Source organism: Epinephelus lanceolatus, chromosome 8 (genome assembly GCF_041903045.1).
Source record: "Epinephelus lanceolatus isolate andai-2023 chromosome 8, ASM4190304v1, whole genome shotgun sequence".
NCBI lineage: Eukaryota > Metazoa > Chordata > Actinopteri > Perciformes > Serranidae > Epinephelus > Epinephelus lanceolatus.
In genome coordinates this window covers 45,658,429-45,682,980 of record NC_135741.1, presented here as the reverse complement: position 1 = coordinate 45,682,980, position 24,552 = coordinate 45,658,429, and the positions used below count along the sequence as shown (strand labels likewise).

Sequence of the window (24,552 nt, the reverse complement as noted above, 5' to 3'; positions counted from 1 at the left end):
GCGCCGCAACGGTCTGCCAGACCATCATATGTAACTTCACTGTCTGCCTGTGTGCTCAGAAGCACACAAAAAATGCATTTTTGAGTAATTCTGAGAAGTTATGATAAAATAAAAAAAATATTACAGACTATAGAATAGGACTGACAACCTCTCCAATGTCGCCTGTCAATTAATTAACACTTTTTGTTGGCTTTTTATAATGCCTTTTTTTTTTCTTTTTTTTTGCTGCTGCGGCGCCGTGTCTCCAGTTGAAAGTGGTGATTTGCTTAGTTAAATTAGATTAACTTTTGGTCTATAATATTGTTGGCTATATTACGCATTTTAATAAAAAAAACTTAAGTATAAAAGAAATAAACACCGAAATAATAAGTGGAAACTTTTTTTTATTGATACTCCTCCTCTCTGACATACTAACACACACACACACACATTGAACACGCGATTGAATGAATGAATGAACACTGGAAGTGGTTCAGCTGCAGTCCCGCTGGCTGGCGCGGTCACACACATTCGTTTTTTATTATTAACAAAATGTTTTTTTTATTGACCGTATGAATCCCGACGAATACACGAAAATGTATGCTGATGGACTAGGGGCTCATCCTACTCTCCAATGTGCTATGTGTGAGCTCAGTCCTGCGTGTTCTTTAATGAAGCAATAGGAGAAGATATTCGGTCTCAGTTAATGTAGTTTATTACGCAGTAAAGGAATAAAATTACAGAGCTCTGGGTCTCAACTTCACGTCCCTGACGAACAACAAAGGTGTGTCAGTTCACAAAGTCTGACCTCCTGTCCTTTCCCTGACCCAGTATATTTGAGCGTAACAGAGTGTCATTGTTCATGCAAGGCGTTGTCCTCTTCTCATTGGCAGTTCCACTTCCTCCTTCACCACACCACGCCCCTGCCTCGTGTTAATCTGACTCCTTCCCGCTGGCGGTGGGGGCGTGGTTCCTGTTTTGAAAGACAAGAGAACAACACAACTCCCTACACGTGCTGTACCTTACTATCTGTACATCACTTTCTATTCTTTTTACCATATATGAAACTAATTATCTAAGCATTGCGGTATGTGCTCCTCAGACTTCATGTCTCTTCCTCTCCTGTACTTCTCCACTTCTGCAAAGCAAACACATTCAGATCAGCTGAAATCATCTCAGTATTCTCATTGTTCACACATCTAAAACTTATATAGTGAAACACAACTTATCGTAAAATACATAAAATCATTCTATTCCCAACAATGCTTTGGTGTACTTTTACAGAGTTTTGCAATATGTATAGCCTACCTGTATGTATCAAAATGTATAATTTTCAGCAGCGGTCTGTGTGACCGCTGCTGCAGTCGGAGGTATAAATGCTCAGAAGTCTAGTGTGTTTCATTTTTGTAACTTAAAGGCTTCAGACAACATACAAGACACATTTTTAGGAAAAGTCATAGAAAGAGAAGCTTGTAGGTTTTATCTAAACAGAGTTATTTGCATTATAAAAACACAAACAGTCTGTCAGACCGTCGTGGCGGTTCTAGTTAACAGTCTTCTTAGCGACCAAATGCTCACAGATCCAGCCGCGGCAGGCACATTAATATTACACTAAGCAAGGAGATGTTAAAACAGTATATATTTTGATCTATTTCATACTTCAGATTTATATTGTTTGGCATTAATTGGTGACAGAAAAGAACAAATTTCATTCTGCAGGGAAACGCGTGTCCTTACTGTGCATATTGAATCTTGAATCTATGTTTTATGAAGACCCTGTGTGCGCTCCAAGCTGTGGCACAAGTTACACACCGAAATCTGGCAGAAGTAAAATAGCCTAATAATAAGACGAAAAATAAGTAGGTTGTGTGTGACTTATGCGCTGATGAGGTGGTGGGTAATCGATGTGCCTGACATCGATTGATTTAGTTTCAGCACCAGGGTAGTGGCCAGCTCCTGTTAAGAGTTTTTATTAAGAAGTGATCTCAAGTAAAATCTTAAATGGATGCAGAAAATGAAAAGAAAGCAATAGCCTAATTTAAAAAGTTGCCTCTATTGAAAATGCATTTAATCTCTGATTCAATTTGAAAGCTATTTCTCAAGACAAGTTCTGTAATTACCTTGTCCGCACAGGAGCTGGCCACTACCGTGGTGCTAAAACTCTAAACTCTAACGATTACCCACCACTTAATCAGTGCATAAGTCACACATAGCCTACTTATTTTTCCTCTTATTAGTATTATTATCAATAAAAAAAAGTTTCCACTAATTATTTCGGTGTTTATTTCTTTTATTCTTAAGTTTTTTTTTATTAAAATGTGTAATATAGCCAACAATATTATAGACCAAAAGTTAATCTAATTTATTGTTGTAGAATGTATTTAGCAAATCACCACTTTCAACTGGAGACACGGCGCAGCAGCAGCACAGCAGCAAAAAAAAAAAAAAAAGGCATTATAAAAAGCCAACAAAAAGTGTTAATTAATTGACATGAGACATTGGAGAGGTTGTCAGTCCTATTCTATAGTCTGTAATATTTTTTTTAATTTTATTATAACTTCTCGGAAATTACTCAAAAATGCATTTTTTGTGTGCTTCTGAGCATATGGGCAGCATAATGAAATTACATATGACGGTCTGGCAGACCGTTGCGGCGCTTGGAGGGGCGCTGTAATCCTGGCGGTCCTACTGTTAAGAGTGGGTCAGCTCGATCTTACAACTCCTTCTTAGTGAAAGATCTTCTTAAGCTAAGAGCGATCTGGGAAACGCGGCCATTATCATGTCAACATACAGGGAAAATGTGTCCAGAGTTTATGACATTTACCGGGAGAGCTAGAGCACAGCACAAGCGTGGCAAACCAGTAATATCAGCAGGGGGCAGCAATGCGCTGTAGTCTAGTCTGCCATCGCAAACAAAGAAGGAGAAGAAGAAGGAGAAGAAGAAGAAGAAGAAGAAGAAGAAGAAGAAGAAGAAGAAGAAGAATGGTTTAAGGCAAAGCAAGTTTGATTAAAAGAATTATATTTTAATTGAATTTTTAATTGAATTTTATTTCCCGACTTGTGGTTAATAAACGCATAATAGAAAATCAGATAAAGACTTGTTTTTCGATTTCCAATTTCCAAACGAGAAATGGAAGACAACTCGTTTCCCATTTTTTGTTTACCTACATCAAAACGAAAAAGGAAAATAGGATCGTTTCCCGTTTTTTGTTTACCTACTTCAAAACGAATAACGAATGGCCGCAAAGTACACGGACTATGTCACCTCTTTTGGTGACATGGTCAACAAACTGGTGGTAGCAGTTGCTGGATACCCAGAGCTTTATGACTTTACAACCACAGTTTCAAACTGCCCCCGAGTCATCCTAAAATATGCCTGGAAATGACCGGAGGAAAAGCTCTTGGACCAACTGGTGGTCCAGTAGTGGTGCCCAACTATTTGCTGACAGCCTCTCACCCTCAACCAGAGCTACAGCAAGTACCCTTTGCCTGTCCATTTTAGGAACTAGATACTAATTACTGTCAAATAAATAAAATAAATAATTAAATAGTAGTAGAAGATTAGGGCAAGGCGTGGTTACCTGGCAACAATAAAAGTTTGGTTTTTGTTTTTGTTTTTTTTTAATTAATGGCATTTAATACAAACAAAATGCATTGCAGTGTGCTTTGTGTTTTGCAACCTGCAAAATGCTTTCTGTGTGATCAGGACCTCCACAATTCAATACCATATTGTTCCCAGTCTTTTCATGTATTCAGCGCGTTTCCTAACATGTGTAACATGTTTCGATGTAAATCTCAGATTACCCTGACTTTAAATGTACTTTAGAATGTCAACAATACATTTAAAGTGGTTTTGGAGGGCATGGAGTAGTATTTATTAATTAGATTTATTAATTGGAGAGCGGGACTTTGTCACTTGTTTGCATTAATTGTTAATTTGAGAGCACAGTTTATTCATTTGTACACACAGACTGCTTTTTGTTTTCTCCCCACATTACTGTGTGTTTGCCTTCACAGTCAGCACACACAGCAATGCACAACTGCTTTGCTACAATGCATAACAACCATTCAGTGGCTAAAAACAAACCTGATGTCTCCAGCAGCAGCCATGTTAGCCACATTTAGCTGTAATGGTGCACACATGTAGTGTTAGGCTACATGCTAGTCCACTCTCTTGTTCTTGTTCCATAAAATTCATTCTGCTCCATTCCCACACAGCTAAATCATTCCCTAAGGCCTCCTCCCCCAGCCACAGTGTGTCAGGAGGCTTTTCTAAGAGCGCCTCCTCCTCCAGCAGTTATGACTATAGTCAAGATGCAGAGGCAGCCCACATGGCAGCAACAGCCATCCTCAACCTGTCCACCCGCTGCTGGGAGAGACCAGAGACCATCAGCACCAAGCCCAGGGAACCCTGCACCAAGGTACACAGGCTTCATTCACACGCATTCACTCCCTGGGACTCATGGACTCTGGCTCAGCTCTCATGTTCTGTAAGATCTGGCTCACTTAAGTTCTACTGAATGTGTATCTGAACCTGTAGGAGTCAGACATTGAAGTGGATGAGAACGGTACATTGGACCTTAGCATGAAGAAGACCAAGAGGGAGGGTGTGCAGCCTCCAGAGCCTTCATCCTCCTCATCTTCATCCTCTCAACACATTGGAGCCACCTTGTCTCAAGGCCACACTCAGCCAGAGTGGGATGGGCCACTGGACTTCACCAAACCAAGTGGAGTCAAAGAGGAAGATCATGAAGAGGTAGATGCTTCATCACATCACACGACATCACATCACTGTGACAAAAAACAGACTTAGAAAAGGAGTGTAAATGATAAGGATCATTTCCCTCCGCCTTTCTTCAGGTTGAATATACAGCTCCCTCATACACATCATCTGATGGTGAGGAAGAGAACCAGGAAAACCTGGAGGAAAGGAAGTACCCCGGTGAGGTCACCACCAGCAGCTTCAAGGTCAAATTTCAGCCCAAAGACAGCAAAAAAGAGGTTCTTGTGTAAGTAGCAACTTTAACCATCTGTTCATTCAATACATAGCTCCACTTTCATTTTGTATTAACTGTAAAAGATTTTCTTAGTTAGATGAGATGTCTGAAACATGTGTAGAAACATAGAAACCACTTACAGCTAAGCCAAACCATCAGATCTCATCAACCTGAGACCTGAGTACAGCCTGGACATGAACCATTCTATGAGGATAGGTTTCATTTTGTGTTAAACTTAATTTAATCATCCATGCATCATCCACCCATCCATCCATCCATCCATTGACCTCAACTGACCCCCTGACTGACTGGATGTCTGACCTCCTCACCCTGCCTGTAAGGATGAGCCCAGACAACCTACGAAGGAAGATCATTTCGGCCACTTGAATCTGCGATATCATGCTTTTGGTCATTACCCAAAGCTCATGACCATAGCTGAGGTTTGGGACATAGATGGACCAGTAAATCAAAAGCTTTGCCTCCTGGCTCAGCTCTCTCTTCACCATGACAGTTGGCACAGAGCTTGCATCACTGCAGATGCCGCACCAAACCGCTGATCCATGTCACGTTCCTCTCTACCCTCACTTGTGATACTTGAACTCCTTTGCTTGGAGCAGTAACTCTCTCCCAAACCAGAGGGAGCAATCCATGGTTTTCCAGCAGAGAACCATGGCCTCAGAATTGGAGGTGCTGACTCTCATCCCGATTGCTTCACACTCGATTGCAAACTGCCCAATTGCATGCTGGGGGTCACAGTGTGATGAGGCCAACAGAACCACATCATCTGCAAAAAGTAGAGATGCAATCCTGAGATCACCAAACTGGACCCTTTCCTCCCCCCGGCTGCATCTTGAGATCATGTCCATGAATATCACAAACAGAATTGGAGAAAAGGGAAAAAACCTGACGGAGGCCAACATCCACTGCAAACATGTTTGAATCATTCTCCTTCATTCTCCTTGTCACATTCCCTGTCATACATACATATACATACATATATATACATATACAGTACAGGCCAAAAGTTTGGACACACCTTCTCATTCAATGCGTTTTCTTTATTTTCATGACTATTTACATTGTAGATTCTCACTGAAGGCATCAAAACTATGAATGAACACATGTGGAGTTATGTACTTAACAAAAAAAGGTGAAATAACTGAAAACATGTTTTATATTCTAGTTTCTTCAAAATAGCCACCCTTTGCTCTGATTACTGCTTTGCACACTCTTGGCATTCTCTCCATGAGCTTCAAGAGGTAGTCACCTGAAATGGTTTCCACTTCACAGGTGTGCCTTATCGGGGTTAATTAGTGGAATTTCTTGCTTTATCAGTGGGGTTGGGACTATCAGTTGTGTTGTGCAGAAGTCAGGTTAATACACAGCCGACAGCCCTATTGGACAACTGTTAAAATTCATATTATGGCAAGAACCAATCAGCTAACTAAAGAAAAACCAGTGGCCATCATTACTTTAAGAAATGAAGGTCAGTCAGTCCGGAAAATTGCAAAAACTTTAAATGTGTCCCCAAGTGGAGTCGCAAAAACCATCAAGCGCTACAACGAAACTGGCACACATGAGGACCAACCCAGGAAAGGAAGACCAAGAGTCACCTCTGCTTCTGAGGATAAGTTCATCCCAGTCACCAGCCTCAGAAATCGCAAGTTAACAGCAGCTCAGATCAGAGGCCAGATGAATGCCACACAGAGTTCTAGCAGCAGACCCATCTCTAGAACAACTGTTAAGAGGAGACTGCGCGAATCAGGCCTTCATGGTCAAATAGCTGCTAGGAAACCACTGCTAAGGAGAGGCAACAAGCAGAAGAGATTTGTTTGGGCCAAGAAACACAAGGAATGGACATTAGACCAGTGGAAATCTGTGCTTTGGTCTGATGAGTCCAAATTTGACATCTTTGGTTCCAACCGCCGTGTCTTTGTGAGACGCAGAAAAGGTGAACGGATGGATTCCACATGCCTGGTTCCCACTGTGAAGCATGGAGGAGGAGGTGTGATGGTGTGGGGGTGTTTTGCTGGTGACACTGTTGGGGATTTATTCAAAATTGAAGGCACACTGAACCAGCATGGCTACCACAGCATCCTGCAGCGACATGCCATCCCATCCGGTTTGCGTTTAGTTGGACGATCATTTATTTTTCAACAGGACAATGACCCCAAACACACCTCCAGGCTGTGTAAGGGCTATTTGACCAAGAAGGAGAGTGATGGAGTGCTGCGGCAGATGACCTGGCCTCCACAGTCACCGGACCTGAACCCAATCGAGATGGTTTGGGGTGAGCTGGACCGCAGAGTGAAGGCAAAGGGGCCAACAAGTGCTAAACACCTCTGGGAACTCCTTCAAGACTGTTGGAAAACCATTTCAGGTGACTACCTCTTGAAGCTCATGGAGAGAATGCCAAGAGTGTGCAAAGCAGTAATCAGAGCAAAGGGTGGCTATTTTGAAGAAACTAGAATATAAAACATGTTTTCAGTTATTTCACCTTTTTTTGTTAAGTACATAACTCCACATGTGTTCATTCATAGTTTTGATGCCTTCAGTGAGAATCTACAATGTAAATAAAGTCATGAAAATAAAGAAAACGCATTGAATGAGAAGGTGTGTCCAAACTTTTGGCCTGTACTGTATATACACACACACACATATATATGTATATATATATATATATATATATATATATATATACACATATATATACACACACACACACATATATATATATATATATATATATATATATATATATATATATATATATATATATGTACACACACACGAGTCTTCAGTCATTCAATAATGTGAACTCTCAAATCTCTCCCATTTCCAGCATCCATCCCATCTCTCCCACCTCTCTCCCATCTCTAGCATCCATACCATGTGTTGTAAACACAACATTAGGCTCAGAGCCACTACTAAGATACATTTGAACAAGTGAAATTCAGCATTGACAGCTGAAGATCTCTGGAACAAAAACTCATCGGTATTTACACTATAGTGTGTTTACCCACCGTGTCAGCATAAGCACTCCCCTGAGAGGTAATGGACTGATGAGTGAGTGTGTGTCTTGGCCCTAGATGTCCTACTCCAGGCTGTGATGGCAGTGGACACATCACTGGCAACTACGCTTCACATCGAAGGTGAGACCTGCACCCTTACTTGGAAATGATAAGTGACGTATGTTTGCTTTACAAATCTGTGGTGTGATTGCAGATTTGTTGGTTCCGACCAGAATCATTTAATAAGGAAAAGAGGAGTGATGGGTACATCTAATCTCTTTTTTCGAGTTTGATGAATCATTGGTATAGACACTGGAAAAAGTTGATAAAATTTCAAGCTGTAATAAATCACACTTCCTGGAAAGACTTAACAAATCGGATTGCAGCTAGTGGAAATGTAGATAAGGATGACATAGAGCTTGAATTAGGCTAGTCCTCAACAGGACAGAGTGCCACATTAGAGTTCTGTCACTCTGAGAACCACTGCTCATCATTCAGTACATTCAGCCACTAATGAATGTAGGTACGGTAGTTAGGCAGGTGTAGTGAATCAAAGTGTTGGCTCAAGATAGGTTGAAACAAGCCACAATGAAGCCAGATGTGCATCTGTGTTAGTACAGTATGTTGGAAGTTGTAAAGCTGGTGAATGAGAACATAGACTTGTACCGGGGCTTTGAAAGCCTCTGTCCATACATTAGAGGCTGGCAGGCAGCATGGATATTTTTAACATATTTTATGCACATGACTGCTTCTATGTTATATCAAAAATTAAACAAATTAATGATTCATGCATTTGCCCTTGCCCTCAAATACTGCATGATTTTTAGGCTCTGAGTAAAATAGAATATAATTCAAGCACTTTTATGGCTGGCTGTTCTCTAAAGGCCCTGACACACCAAGCTAACGGTTGGCCATCGGTCAATGTTGGGCCATTGGTGAGCGTTTGCTGCCTAAGTCATTGCCCCTTGTTGGCCCTAGTCGGCGTTTTTTTGTTGTTGTTGTGGCCAATTCAGCATGTTGAATTGGCATCGGTGATGGCAGAGTTCATCACTCTGCTTGGCAGTTCAGCTCAGTGCAGGAGAAGAAAACCAGAAGTGAGGAAAGTAAAGAAAGAGATAAAGAAAAGAGGGAATGGGACCAAAACAATGTTGTTACATAAGGTCAGATTATTTTTCTTTAGCTTTTGAGCTCTTTAGCAGAAACATTTCCTGACAGCTTGTAGGGGTGACAGAAAAAATCGATATAGCATAGTATTGCAATATTTTTTTTGTGGCAGACTGTGCCAAGTATTGATTTTTTTTATTACCAATTCTTAATATAACAAATAAAAATTAAACTTTGGGTAGCCTACCAGAATAATATAATCAGTTGCTTTTACAGTCCACCAGATACATTTTGCTACTGCAAAAAAATAACTGAAGTGAGATGAACAGACTGAAAACTTTATTTTATCACATAAAAAAGATGTTGACAAAGTTTTGCTTTGACAACATTATTTACAGTTGAAATAAGGTAATAAATTGCGCTATATTTTATTGCAATTCTCAGCCTACCACAACATATTTAAAATTGCAATAATATTATATTGTGACTTAAGTATAATAATAATAATAATAATAATAATAATAATAATAATATTGTATTGTGGATCCTCTGGTGATTTCCACCCCTGCACTGTATGCTCTGTTCTTTCAACACTGGATTGTGTTCTTAATGTGCTAACTGGCCAGCTAGCATCAAGATGGTCTGCCTGTTTTCCTTTTTGAAAGACAATTACAGACTACCACCATCTGCTGGTGTGGAGAGTTATTTCCTCTCGTGCTTGTTGTCTGTTGGCTGTAGTCTTTGCAGTGTGTTCATGTGCAACTCTTTGGCTGAGACACAGCGGCATCAGGTGACGTAGCAGGGAACCTTTGTCACCGCCAGTTCACTGAAGTTGGTTTGGTGTGTCTGGGCTTTAATAACTTAGTATGAACATTTGTCTACAATGTATTTTGGCATAAGTCTTTTCTAGGTATGAATATCCGTAACAATAGGTCTTCTCTTAGCTTTTCTGTCCTACAGTTGGAGAAACTTCACCACAGTTGGTTTAAAAAGAGCCACACTGTTTAGAGATTATTTGATCTGACTGGAGTTCAGATGACACGAGTCAAAGTAAAAGAATCTATTGAAATAAAGATGTTTCACCTCCATTAAAATGTGGCCTCTTCAGTTCTAATGAGAGGGCTACTGTAACATCAATACCTTCAATGTACCCATTAGCTCAGACACCTGGAACAGGTACATGACACTCCCCTTTGGTTACTCCATGTACCATGTGACCTGGAGAAATGCTGACGCTTTCCCACCTGCCATTAGAACTAAAGAGGCACTGAAAAATCTTCCAGTGGATTGTTTCATTTCCACCTGAGATCATTCTACCTGAAAGACTAGGCTGACTCTACACACACACGTTTATCATTTTTCCTACCCAACTCCTCCACTATGTTACAGATGAGATAATAAAAACGCTCCTATCCTCCCTGTGTGTGTGCTAGTCTGCCCAGTCCTGTCTTGGCTCTGTAGTCCAGTTCAGGTTCTGGCTCTTCCTTCACTCATACGCAGACATCTTGTTCTCAGTCTGGTTTTCTGACATTCTCTCTCTGACCTATCTTCCAGTCTGTCAGGCTGTCCTCTTGCTGATAAATCACTTCGGACCCTCATGGCTGCCCACACAGCTGAACTAAAGTATGTCTGCTTTCTCCTGTCTCTCACCTCCAACATGTTCACTGAGCACTCAGTCTGCAGCTACAGCTCTGTCCCTGCTCTTCCTTTAACACCTCTAGAAAATACTCCAAATCAATCATAGTAAAGTCCAATATTGAAAAATCCAAAGCAAAACAATGAGCCTTGATTATGTAGTGAGAAAAGCTGGTTTGTACCTGCAGTCTGTGGATAATGTCAGCCTGTGGAGTGAAAGAATGTCTGTGTGTGTCTCAGGTGTCCCACTCCAGGTTGTGATGGATCAGGCCACATCACAGGAAACTACGCTTCACATAGAAGGTAGGGGCGCTCTGCCTGCAGTGCCATCACTAACTCAGACGCAGACAGATGCTGTGATTGGTCCTCTCTGTTCCTCTCTGCCAGTCTGTCTGGATGCCCTCGAGCCAAGAAAGGCGGGATCAAATCAACCCCCACCAAGGATGACAAGGAAGACTCTGAGCTGTTGAGGTGAGCAACAGTAGCTTATTAGCTTTTACCAACCAAGCAGTGCTTATAGAATGTCAGACTGTCACTGTAGATTACGCTTAGAAAGAAATAAATGCTTAACAACAGTTGCTCACTTTTCATGAAGCTTATTGTGGGCATTGATAATGACCAGAAGATGAATGCTAATGTGTCATTCAACACTACCATCAGAACAAAATCTGTACTTATAAATATCTCAGTCTAACTGGCATTTGGTCACGAAATGCACTGCATAACACATTCATGCGCCTCACAAACTGAACACTTTACCTTTTGAGTACTTCCATGATTTTTCCTTTAAAAAGAAAAAAAAAAACAGATTGCCATAAAATAAACTTAGCACATTCATATTCTGAAGATGTGAAATTATTTTTAGTTTGATAATCATTTATGCGTTCCTCTGGTGCAACTCCTCAGGACAAACCCTACATCTTAATCTCAATGCATAGCACAATAAAGGTTTTCATGGGTCCAGACAGAGCAGTGGTGTAGTGGAGGGCACACACAGGTATAATGGTCAGATTTGGGCCTAAAACTCAGCCCGAGGCCCTAGTAGGCCCGTGGTGTTAAGCCCTTGGCCCGGCCCGGCCCGGCCCGAGTAGAGGCAAAGAGACATAGGCCCGTGGCCCTAAAGTTAAAGTCCCACTGATTGTCACTTTTTTGAGTGTATGAAATTTGTTCTCTGCATTTGACCCATCCCCTGTGGGAGCGGTGAGCAGCAGTGGTGTCGCGCTTGGGAATCATTTGGAGTCCTAATTAGCCCTAAGTGATTCTGAATATTTTCAAAATCACTCAGATGTCTACACAAGGAGAAAAAGAAATTACAGAGAGGAGAAGAATTTTTGAACAGCTCCGTGACGGAAAAAAAGCTGCTTACCTTAGCCTATTGGTTATATTCCAACAACACTGGAAAAACAATTATTCCAAGAAAAAAAAGTGTCAACAATTTGTCCCACAAAACAAACTCGCCCAGAAAAAAAAAACCATAATGCCACTGTCCTTCGGTATGCTCTCGACACAGATGACCTTGCTGATTCGGTCCCAGAATTAAAAGAAACCCTACTGGCGGCCAAGGCTGTAGTGAAATATGTAAAGCAAGCATCCGACCTGACGTGTCAGCTCCCCACCTCTCTCAAACCGATGGCAGAAACCCGATTCAGCACGGTTTTCCTCATGCTGCAGTCAATCCAGTCAGTCTACACAGAGCTGCAGGAGCTGCTTGACAGTCGAGGAGAGAGCCACATTTCGTGATTTCTCGTAGCCAAAAAAGACGTCATAGGCCCAGCCCAGCCCGTACTCTGAGCTGTTGATAACTTTTGAGCCCAAGGCCTGCCCGAGGGCCTGGCCAGCCCGCAGGCCCCCGACCCCACAGGGTTTCTGGTAGACCTTTACACAGGCATATCCACCTTTTTCTCCGCTTGTATATAGTATACCTGCCTATCAGCCAAAAAGCCATTGGAATGTCACTGTAAACCCCAATACACTCACTCAACTCAAAACTTTTAGTTTTGTACAATACAGTAAATTAAAAGTTTTGAGTGCAGCAGACACAAAAATAAATGTGTTATATGACCCTTGTCTGACAGGAATTTATGTCAGTTTAACCAAGCTGTTTTTCTGTTGTTGTGTGAGCATTTAATTCTGTGTCATAGGAGCATATAAACATTTAGTACACTTTTTACAACTGTTTTTTTTTTAATTTAATTGAACTATAAAACATATTTTGTGGTGAGCTGGGGTTTCTCAGTTGCTAGAATAAGTCGAATAAGAGATTAATTCTAACCCAGGAAGTGCTCTTTATTTCAACTCAGCACAACTTTATATTAGACACGCTAGTATCCACACAGGCGGGAGGTCACTGACTATGTATACAACTGAACTCAAAGTGCCAAATGTCTTTTACCACAACATCAACTGTAACCCATTAGAACCACTGTGAAATACTGTAAAACTTAAATTAAAAGCCTAGTCCCAATTTAACGCCCAGTTCCTTAGTTCGTCCAATGTGGCTGTTCTGTCCTCAATGCATGCTGTGCACGAGTTGACAGGCAGCTAAACTCTTTACTCTAATCAAGACTCTGGGTATGGTTTTGCCAGGTTTATTGACGAAGCAAAGTGTGAAACTAAAAAGGAAAATAGACAAAATACTTAAAACTAAAAAATTATGAATATCATATTTTGCAGCTGTATAAAGTATCAAATTGACAATTCCATGTCATATTACTGCACCATATTAACCAAAAATTAGCATGGCTAATGACAACAGTATGCTAGAAAAGGATGCAAATAAAATGACCTTCTAATGAGCATACAACGTAAATTTTACCTCTTAAACATTGGTACATATAAATAAAAAGTATATAAACATATCATTAAAGGGCCAGTGTGTAATATTTGGCATGGTTTATTGTCAATCTGAATCTGAATATTCTACCCATTAATATGTTTATACAAGTGTATAATCGCTATAAAATAAAATTCGTTTGGTTTTTGTAGCCTTATAATTATGCTTTTATATATATACATATATATATATATATATATATATATATATATATATATAGCAAGGGCCTTGCTTTAGAGAGGTCGCCATCTTGCGCCGCCATGTATGTAAGGCAGCCCGAGCGGACAATCAAGCCAGCCAGAGAATGTGTTTCGCGTGTATAAATGAACCAACGAAGACAGCGGAAGGAAGGAAGAAGGAGGAGGAAACAGCAGAGAGTGTTAGTAGTTCGTCGATAGAGAGTAGTGAAAAGTTTTTTTAGTTATAAAGTTTGCGAATGGACCACACTTACCACGCAACAGGAGAGAATGAACCCGAACCGTCATCTGCGAGGAAAAGAAGACGCAACTTCACTCCTTGTGATGCACTCTCTGCGGCGCTTTTCCTCCTGATGATATATCTCCCCAACGATGGTAGCAGTAGCACCGAATCCCATTCTGTGCATTCAGCCTCTCTTCTCGCCCGCTCAGCATCAAACACATGGAGTTCCTCATCTGTATGCTCCGGCTCAAACAGGTATGGCTCTGGGTCTGTGTCTGCTACAAGAAACTCTTCAAAATCGCGTTCAAAGTCGTCCATTGCAGCTACTATAGTCCGGAGATATCGCTAGGCTCAATAAACAGCTGAGCTCTGTTTACCGGCTACGCTGTCAGTCAGTGTGTGGGCTGGAGATTGAACAGAGAGGGGAGGGGGGGTCCCCACTCGGTATGGTAAACGAGTATGTGTGTAAAGTTATGAAGTGTGTCTGTTACGCTAGAAGAGTCAGAGTTTGGGACGGAGTCTTTTACCCCCTAGAGTGTTACTGGAGTTTCTGGAGTGCTCAAATAAACGGGCCTTTTTCCCGAACGCTCCTCTGGTCTCCTGCTCGTGAGGGATTCATTACAATATCGTAACATGGTTTAGATTTCTAAATCAACATTCACCTCGTCGCTAGATAGACCTACTCCTGAAAAACTCGTACGCAAGGCTTTTTGTCCCTACGAGGCCACTGTCATTTACCCGACGGGAGGGGTGAGCGAGTGAGCCCTGCAATCTAGAATTTGACCACTGATGTCACTGTTTTCAACCCATTTTACACACTGGCCCTTTAATACATACCAACGGTGCAACCTCAAAAACAAGATGTATGCCGTAGCGGCTGATTAACACCGTGAGCTGCCAAAACGTGATTGTTCTCACTTCCTGGATAAAGTTTTAATTCAAGATTAACAAAACATTAGCTGCTGAAATAAAATCGGCCAGTAGATGGCGGTACTACATTTTTAACATTCTCCTCTATGTAAAATACAATGAAATGAATTAAATTAAATATATCAAATGATTTTTAAACTTTTAAACCAAATATTGAATCTTATACCAAAACAGTACATTCCCCACCAGGAGTTCACTGATGCCACTATTTATAAAACACAAAACAAAATTCCTAACAGTCTTTATGGCTCTGGCGGAACAAGCACTGCTATCTCTGAGATAGGTCTAGTAAAGAGCTTGGTTCTATGTGTCCCAGCCACCTTGATCTCCACAGTGCGTACTTTACCAACCTTACTTGGAAAGACCTTGGTCACAAGTCCAAGAGGCCACTCATTTCTTGGGGTCTGAACATCTTTCAGAACAACAACAGTCCCTGGGTTCACATTTGGTTGATTTGGTTGCCATTTGCACCGGGTCTTAAGTGTTGAGAGAAACTGTCATCTCCACTTGTCCCAGAAAGTATTAGCAAGATGCTGGACTTGATGCCACTGGTGCTTAAAGAGATCTGAAGCAACAAAGTTGCCAGTAGGAGCTGGGAGAGGGATGACTTTCTGTGTGAGAACAGCTGGGGAAAGTATGAATGGATCAGTAGGATCTGTCGACACTGGAACGAGGGGCCGTGTGTTATAATAGCAGACACCTCTGCCATGAAGGTAACAAGAACCTCGTCAGTAAGTTTTGTGGTTTTGAGTCAAGAATTCTCCTAGCCAGACCCACCATCATTTCCCATGAGCCACCAAAATGGGAGGCGTGTGGAGGATTGAAAGTCCATGAACATCCCTGTCCTAACAGGTAGGTTTTGACTGATGTGTTGTTTATGTTTGAGGGTATCTGGAGTTCTTTACATGCACCAACGAAATTAGTAACCATTCTGAGTGGATGCTCTTCACTGGACCCCTGATAGCCAAGAACCGAGTGAGTTGATAAAACTAGATGTGTCAAGAGATTCGATCACTTCAATATGAACTGCCCTCATGCTCAAACATGTGAAGATGACAGCCCATCTTTTGTTGTGGATGACACCTCCTCTCGTGCGTTGTGCAAAAACGCTCCAGGGGCCAAACACGTCCAAGCCCACATTTGTGAACAGGGGGTCTCTTGAGAGTCGTTGTGCAGGGAGATTGGCCATTCTTTGAACACTAAGGGGGGCTCTCAACCTTCTGCATTTTACACAGTGATGGATGATATTGCTCACTCTCTTTTTGCCGCCAACAACCCACCAACGTGCCGAGCGGACAGCCCCTTCAGTGTAGAGTCGACCTTGATGGAGGGTCTGTTCATGACAGTGCTTCACAATGAGGGTTGCAACGTGATGTTGGCCGGGAACAATGATTTGGTTCCTTTCTGCTTGACTTAGATCTGCCACACTGATGCAGCCACCAACCCTAAGCAGGCCTTGGTTGTCTAAGAATGGGTCCAGATTTTTGATGGGACTGCCTTTAGGAATCTCCGTTGTGTATTAATACACTTCATCTCCTCAGCGTACACTTCCTTTTGCACTGATCTGATGCTAATGTTTTTGGCTTGCTGAGATTCTTCCACTGTGACTCCTGTTCCACAATGGTGCCAGCCCTTACAAGATCTGTCTTTATTGGTGGTTGGCCTGAAGGCATGAACAGTGTGCAACAGACGAGCAATGGCACGAACCAGGGAGCTCCAGTTGGAAAATTTTGTGAATCTTTGCAAACCAAGCTGCTTCACCCTGGTCGTGGTTTTCAGGGTAGAGTCCTGGGGCCTGATGTTGGTGTCTGAGCTGGGATCGACAAGGTATGTTGAGAGGGACTTTGATTGACTTTGAGCAAGAATTTGGGGCCAGTGAACCAGTTAGTGAGCATGAGTTGATCTGCAGGAACAGAACGTCTGGCGAGATCTGCTGGGTTCTAGTTAGTGGGGATGTAATGCCACTGATCTGCTCATGAAAACCTCCTAATCCGAGTCACTCGATTGCCAACATAGACATAAAAACGTCTAGTCTCGCTGTAAAAATATCCCAGAACAACTTTGCTGTCTGAATAGAAGTGGGTGTTGTTCATCTGAACATCCAGCTCTTCTGAGACCAGATCGGCGAGCTCAACTGCTAGCACAGCGGCACAAAGTTCTAAAGTTCTAATCAGAGGATAGTTTGTTCAGGACGTGGTGTCAGCTTTGCTTTCCCCATGACGAAGCCAACTTCACAGTTCCCACCTGCATAAGTCACCTTTAAGTGAGCCACCGCTGCAATGGCTTTGGTCGATGCATCGCAGAAGATGCACAGTTCTCTGGTCGCAGCTTCTGAAGGTGAGATGCTAGTGTATGTATGTATGTATGTATGTATGTATGTTTGTGATCGGGAGGTTAGACAGCGCTCTGAGCTGACTCTCTCCAAAGAACCCATGACTCTTCCATCTCTGGGTAATGGGGTGTCCCAGTCAACATTGTCTGCACTGAGCTCTCTGAGGATGGATTTGCCATGGATTGTGACGGGTGCGACAAAGCCTAGTGGGTCGTAGAGACTGTTTATGGTGGATAAGACTCTGCGTCGAGTGAAGGGTTTAGTCTCATCAGACACATTAAAGATGAAGCAGTCTTTCTTGAGGTCCCAGAGGAGACCTAGACTACGCTGCATGGGCAATGTGTCCGCTTCAAGATCTAAGTCTTTGAGATCTTTTGCATGATCTTGGGATGGGAAAGCTTCTAGGAGCTCTTTGGCTGTGGCTGTGATCTTTGACTTGGCAAGGATATCACAAGTCTTCTGCAGCAGGGTAACGGCCATTTCTACAGTAGGAAGCGATTTAAGGCCGTCATCTACATAAAAATCACGTGTCACAAACTGCTTGACATCAGGGTTGAAGTCTCCTTCGCAGCACTGGACAGACTGATGTAGGCCAAAGATCGCTACTGCAGGAGATGGGCTGTTACCAAAAAACATGGACTCTCATACTCTATGATGTCGTTGCAGATGTTATTATCACAGAACCACAGAAAGCAGAGAAAGTTCCTGTCCTCTTCCCGCATGTAGAAACAGTAAAACATCTGCTCCATGTCTGCTGTGAAGGCTACTGCTTCTTTTCTGAAGCGCATGAGGATGCCAAGGAGTGAGTTGTTGAGATCAGGACCATTTAGTAAAACATTGTTAAGTGACACCCCATTGTACTATGCATTGCTATCAAACACAACTCTAATCTGTTTTGGCTTTTTGGGGTGATAAACCCTGAACAGCGGCAAATATAAGCTCTCTTCATCTTCCTTTAAAGGAGGGGCGATCTCAGCATGACTGTTTTGGAAAATCTTTTCCATGAAGGCTATGAAATGATCTCTCAATTCTGGTTTTCTGTCAAAGCTGCGGATCAGAGACATGAGCCGATTCATAGCCTGTGGCCTGTTGTTGGGGAGTCTTTGGTGTGGTGACTTGAAGTGTAATGGAGCTGTCCAGCTGTTGTTTGCATCCTTTTTCATTCCTTCCTCCATTTTTTTCATGAAGGCGTTGTCTTGAATGGAAGGGGATACCTGATTGTCATTTTTAGTTTGTTCAAACACACAGCATGTCTGTTTCACAACTAGATCTGTCACTAGGTCGTGGTGTGTTGTGGTAGGGGATTTGGTTCCCACAGGGTTTCTCTTTTACATTGAACAGATTAGGGCAAGGCTGGAAAACTGTTGGCCGACCTCTCTCTGTTGTGTTTGTGTAGAGAGCATTTACTGTGATTGTTTTGTGAACACCACCCAGACACACATTTCCCACTATGACCTACCCCCAGGGCTGTCACAACTGAACAGGCAAACTAGGCAATTTCCTAGGGCCCCGAGCTGGAAGGGGGCCCCCAGAGACGGCTGACATTGGTTCATATCAATGACAATATGATGGAACCCCTATAGACATTGCAACAACGACAACATGTTGGAATTCCCCCTAATGGGGCCCCCTACTAGCTGCTGCTTGCGAATGGCAGTGGAAGTAGGGTGACCAGACGCCCCGCATTGTGCGGGACTGCACAGCGTTTCTGTCTCTTTTCACGCGTCACGCAAATTGAGACCATGTCCCACATGATTGGTTGCCAGCTGCGCTAGCATTGTTCGAGTACTGTAGTATTACGGTACATCAGGTACCACTACTGTGGGATAAGTTCAAAGTCCAATTGCAAGAGGGTGAGTGTCCATGCGCCGTCCAATAACGGCGCGCGCTGGCCACCTGGCACTCAATATGCTGCTGCAGTGGTTTGTATCCAGTGACATTTCAGGTATTAGCTGAGCTATTGAGTATCTTTAAGCAGTGGAAGTTATTATTTATTTCTTTTTACTTGTAGGTTAGATTTTCTTTTATATATGCTACAGTGATTTGTTTTCCACAGAGCTCTACTGTGTGAGCATTTTACTCACATTTGTGACTAAAAATAGTTTTGCGCAAGCAAAACAAATCATTCAGGAGCACGCTGTGCGAGTACAGATTTTAACCAGCAGCAGAAACAAAAGGAGAATCCTGCCGGTTGTGGGTTGAACAGGGGTCACAGACGCCGTATTCCTGTCAAATACAGCGCAAGATAAGGGCTTACTCGCGATGGAGAAGTCCGGCTCCAGGTCCAATAATTTCCTCTTTGTTGATTTCATGACTGCATGAACAGCCGAGCCGTGGCGGCACACAGGTGTGATGTGTCAGAGGAGAAACGAGCCGTTCACATTTCTCTCTTTGTGGCAGGTAACGGCCGACAAACCTCAACGCACTTTAGGGACTATTCTTTACTTATGAAGGGACTGTCTGGGGAGGAGGGTGGCTGGTTGATTTTTATTTCATTTATTTATCTTATTTTGATCCCCACCTATGTTAATTACTTATTGATGCTATTCCATTGAAATATCATTGATGAATTAGGCCTATAGAAAAGTGATTTATCTTTTTATAAATGACAAAAGGCACATCGGCCTAATTTTTGCTGTGGTATTGTCTATTGACTCCAAGGTGCCTCTTGCCTGGGGCCCCCAGAGTGTCTTGAAACAGCCCTGCCTACCCCAAATCTAATTTTTGTACAAAGGGTGCGTCGCTGGGACCACTTAACTGTTTATGGACTTTGTGCACCGTGACGATGTCCCATCCACGCAGCATCAGAATGTGGGTGTTCGGGTCAAGCTCTGGGATGAGGTGTGTGACATTCTTTAGATGAGGATGATGGAGTGCTGCGCTGGGCATTGGTATCTCCTCCCGGAATGTCATTGCACTCGATCAAAATGGGCAGGGGGATGTGGACTGTCCCATCTAGAGACTCTACTACGTAACCAGTGGCTCTTCTACCCATTGTCTCTTTAAGGCCAGTGCATGTCCTTAGTGAGTAGGGAGAACTGGGACCATTTTCACTGAACATCTCAAAAAACTCTGAGCCAAGGAGAGACTGGTTGCTCTGTTCATCATGAATAGTATATAGCCTGATTGCCTGGTCTGGGTGGCCTGCTGGGTATACCTTCACAAGGCAGATTTTAGAACATGACCTGTCAGTAAGGTGTCCACCACAGACCTGAGTGCATTTGGAAGCGATTTCACTTGGTAGGGCGGCACTCTGCTCCCCACCATGCTCTATCTCGGGGTCAGCTTCTTTGCTCCAGGGAGCTGGGCCTGGGTGGAGAGCTGTGTTGTGATTGTCAGTGCCACATTCAGAGCATCGCACTTTGGTCTTACAATGTTTAACAAAATGTGTTGAAGAGGCACAGCATCTAAAACAAATGTTGTTCTTTCAGGAATGTTCTGCGTTCTTCAATGGGCTTCTCAAAGGCTCTGCATTTCATAAGAGTGTGGGTTTTTTTGTGTAGTAGGCACAGTTTATTACAGTCATCTGGCTTTTTTGAATTTCCATGTGACTCATGGCTGGGGTTTGAAAGCACCTCTGTTTTGTGTACTAACACTTAAAGTTAAAGCTTGGATCATTTTTAACATTAGCTTCTTGACTAACAAAGTCTACAAAAACGTTGAATGGGGGGAAAAGAGACCTGGTACTCACATTTGTAGTTTGTACCATCTAAAACCCACTTTTCTTGCAGATCAAAGGGGAGTTTTTGCACAACTGGGTTAACACCCCTTGCAGAGTCCAGGAAAGAGAGTCCAGGGAGGTCTCCCTCCTCCTTGGTGCTCTGGAGCTCCATGAGTATGTCACTGAACTTTCTCAGCTTCATGTAGTCTCTGTTTGTGATCTTTGGAAAGTTATCTATGTGTTTAAACAGAGCATCCTCAACTACCTCTGTTGAGACATAACATTGGTCAAGCCTCTCCCAGATCATTTTTAGCCCAGCCTGATTTGTTCAACATGCTCAGCAGATTTTTTACCAAGCCACTTGAATAATAATCTTGCTGTTAGATCCAGACCCCTTACTGCATTCTCAAAGGAGCATTTCCAGGCTCTTTAGTTCTGTGGTTTGTCATTAAACTGAAGGAGACCTGTTGCTACAATTTCACGACGAGCGAAGTATCTGACAAAGTCACTGATATTTTCATCACTGTGTCCTGAAGGCCTGGTGTTGCAGGCAGGATCATTGCAGCTGTCTCTTGGTTTTTGTTGTGACCAACGATGATTTCCTGTATAGTTATGTGGAGGTGGATGGGAGGGGGAGTGAGATGAGAAAGCGGCTGGAGTGTGTTGCTTATACACAGGCTGTTTGGAATGAGTTTTTGTTTCTGGTGATGGTCCGTGGTTTACTGAGTTGGTGTATGGGGGACGAGTTTCAGAGGGGATATCAACTATGTTGTCTGGAGGCTTATCAAATGGTGGAGGCTCTTTGTTCATTTCAGTAGGTTGAAGGTAAGACGGGTCTTTGTGGCCTCTGCTTTTACTCTTGCCTTGGCTGCTGCTGAACCAGTAGAAGAACATGAGATCCAAGATCTTGTTTCAAATGATTTTGCAGACATGATGGCGTTGATAGCTGCTGGTGAGATACTGCCATGGTGGCCGTACTGATGCGTCGTGGCGTCTTGAAAAGTGTCTGCTGTTAGCCCAGTTAGCGTTATCTTGCTTGCTTGCCTCCATCTCTTGAATGCCTGACTGAGGTTTACTCTTGTTTTTCCTCTTCTTTTATCACTCTCCTTTTTGCTCTTCTTTGCCTCCTCAGACAGAGGAGCTTGTTTGCTTTTGCTAGCCCGTTTTTCACTTGTCTCCAAACTTTGTCCGTCTGCCATTGTGCTCGTGACTCAACTATCTCATGCCCAACTCCTTGTAAGGACCAGCTCCAGTCCCTGATTGGCTGACCAACCAATTTAGCAATACATGACGTGTTTCCTGCCATAAAGCAGATTTTTTCCACGAAATTTCAGCACTGGTGGCAGAAGCTTATTGCAAAGATTGCAAAGCCACTAAGTAACCTATGTAAATGCTGATAGTCTGATTTTACTGTGTCCACTACCCTGTGCAACCCACATTATTTTCATAATGATATATTTAGGAAAAGATGCTATCTGTTGCCTCTTTAACACCATCAGCTGCCAAAACATGTTTTCTCCGTGATTGTTCTCACTTCCTGGATACAGTTTTAATTCAAGATTAACAAAACACTAGCTGCTGAACTAAAATCAGCCAGTAGATGGCGGTACTGCATTTATAACATTCTCCTCTATGTAAAATACAATGAAATGAATTAAATTAAATACATCAAATGATTTTTAAACTCAAATATTGAATCTTATAAAACCAAAACAGTACAGTGGCTATACATTTTGACAAATAAATGATTTTTTTATAGAAGTTCTTCAGATATATAAAACCAGGTTGTTGGCAACCACAAATTATGTGTCCATTCCTCGATTATTCTGTAAGTTATTCATATTCCTTCAGTCTGTAAGAGTCCTCAGATCAAAAGAATCAAAAGGGTCTTTCATAAAAATTACTCCAAGTTCTGAGTATTGTTTTAACAGGATAAAGCAGTGTGGTGTTGGTGCCGTAATCCTCAAGTGTCGCAATTCTCTCTCTCTCTCTGATGTGCTGTCGGCACTAGATCAAATGAATGAGTCATAATTCATAAGAGCTGATTAAGAGTTTTGTGTGAAAGGAATTAAAGGCCTGTTCCATATAGACACCTGTTCCAAATAAAGGTCTGTTGATTTCAGTGATTTAAGTAAATATGAGCTATTATTTGAAGTTTTATAGTACACAGACAATCACTGCCTAATGGGTAATGTGAGTGATTTAGAACACATTTAAACACAGTTTCCTTTGGTTTAAACACATTGTCTAATTGCATGATGGGATACTCCTCCCCAGGGGTGGACTGGGACTAAAAAACAGCCCTGGACTTTGACTCGGCCCAGCCCACAACAACCGGTGCGCGGGTGTCAAAATACTTAAATCTTAACACATGATACTATACCTTCCAAATTATAGCAATAGCACCGATGTTGACTAGATGTTGTGTTAAGAGCATAGTGTAGAATACTCACTGAGAAATAAACGACACAGTCCAGATGTCTCTCTGCTGAACAATACAACGCAGGTGACTGCCTGAAACAGGCCCAACATCTATGGGCCGTCTGGCATCCAATTTAAAGGCTGCCACCTAGCGGACTGGACGTGGAACAGTAGATTATCAGGGAGAAAAAGGAAAAAAAATAAAATAAAGGTGATGACTGCGTGGCGGCCGCCGGCTGTCCTGGAGTACCGGCCGTTCTGTGATTCTCCAGAACCTCCAGATGGCCAGTCCGCCCCTGGGAGACGGTGAAAGCAGCCGGACAGCTGTTAGCAAGAGCTAATAGCTCGTAGCAGGATACTTACTCGCAGGGCTCCAGATTGGAGCCCACTGCAATGATCTGGTGTAGTAAAGATTCACAGTTGGAACTTGCACTCCGGAGCATTCCAGGGCACGGCCACGGTCACGGATTTTCCCCACCAAGTACCCGAGATGGGCCCGCTGGCAGGTAAGCCTGGTTGTCAGTCAGCCGATGAGATTTTCCCACGCTGTCAGTTGCGGATCTTGTCGTACAATCCGTTAAAATCACAAATTGGCAGACTAAAATCTTTCGACCAGATTGAAGAATATGCTTAAAATAATCACTGTTTTAAAAGGTTGGTTAAAAACAGTGTAAAACCGGTTAAAAACTAGTTAAAAGGGCTAGAGTTTGAGGAAGCGAGCTGACGGGGAGCCACAGACGCCACACATGGGCAGTACTCCAAGGGCGAGTATATTCATGTCCTCCTCAGTAACCTACCCATCTACCCAGTAACACCCACTTCATCTACCACCGATCCAGAGCTTTGGATCCAATGATAAATGGATGGTAAATGGACCTAAATTTGTATATCCGACCACTCAAAGCGCTTTTTAAACTGAGTCACATTCACCCATTCATACACACATACACTGGTAGCCTCGGCCACCATACAATTTGGGGTTCAGTATCTTGCTCAAGGATACTTCGACATGGGGTACGTCCCAAGTCCCTTAAAATTACTGCTAACCACCTTACCTAGCCACCTTACCTGTTTAGTCTCTCCAACTTAAGAAAACATGCAAGGAGTCAGGAGTGAGGAGCGAGGACTGCTGATGAAGGGTGCGTCCTAAGTCTCTTATTTTTATAGTGCTACTGCTAGCTCCTAGCTTGAACCAGAAGTCGTTCGAGGTCCGCCATCTTCTAGGCCAT

At 42.6% G+C, this 24,552-nt stretch overlaps 1 protein-coding gene across 9 annotated transcripts in view; it reads left to right on the top strand.

Annotated features, from left to right (window-relative positions):
* Positions 1–24,552, top strand: part of myt1a (myelin transcription factor 1a) — an 89,994-nt gene that overhangs the window by 38,629 nt on the left and 26,813 nt on the right. For 8 of the 9 annotated variants that reach the window (XM_078170360.1, XM_033628219.2, XM_078170359.1 and 5 more), the window contains 7 exons: positions 4,198–4,400; positions 4,520–4,735; positions 4,840–4,988; positions 8,066–8,128; positions 10,646–10,714; positions 10,967–11,029; positions 11,114–11,197. In XM_078170360.1, coding sequence (XP_078026486.1) covers positions 4,198–4,400; positions 4,520–4,735; positions 4,840–4,988; positions 8,066–8,128; positions 10,646–10,714; positions 10,967–11,029; positions 11,114–11,197 — 847 coding nt within the window. The remainder of the gene's footprint in view (positions 1–4,197; positions 4,401–4,519; positions 4,736–4,839; positions 4,989–8,065; positions 8,129–10,645; positions 10,715–10,966; positions 11,030–11,113; positions 11,198–24,552) is intronic. The other variant, XM_078170361.1, reaches the window with a different exon arrangement.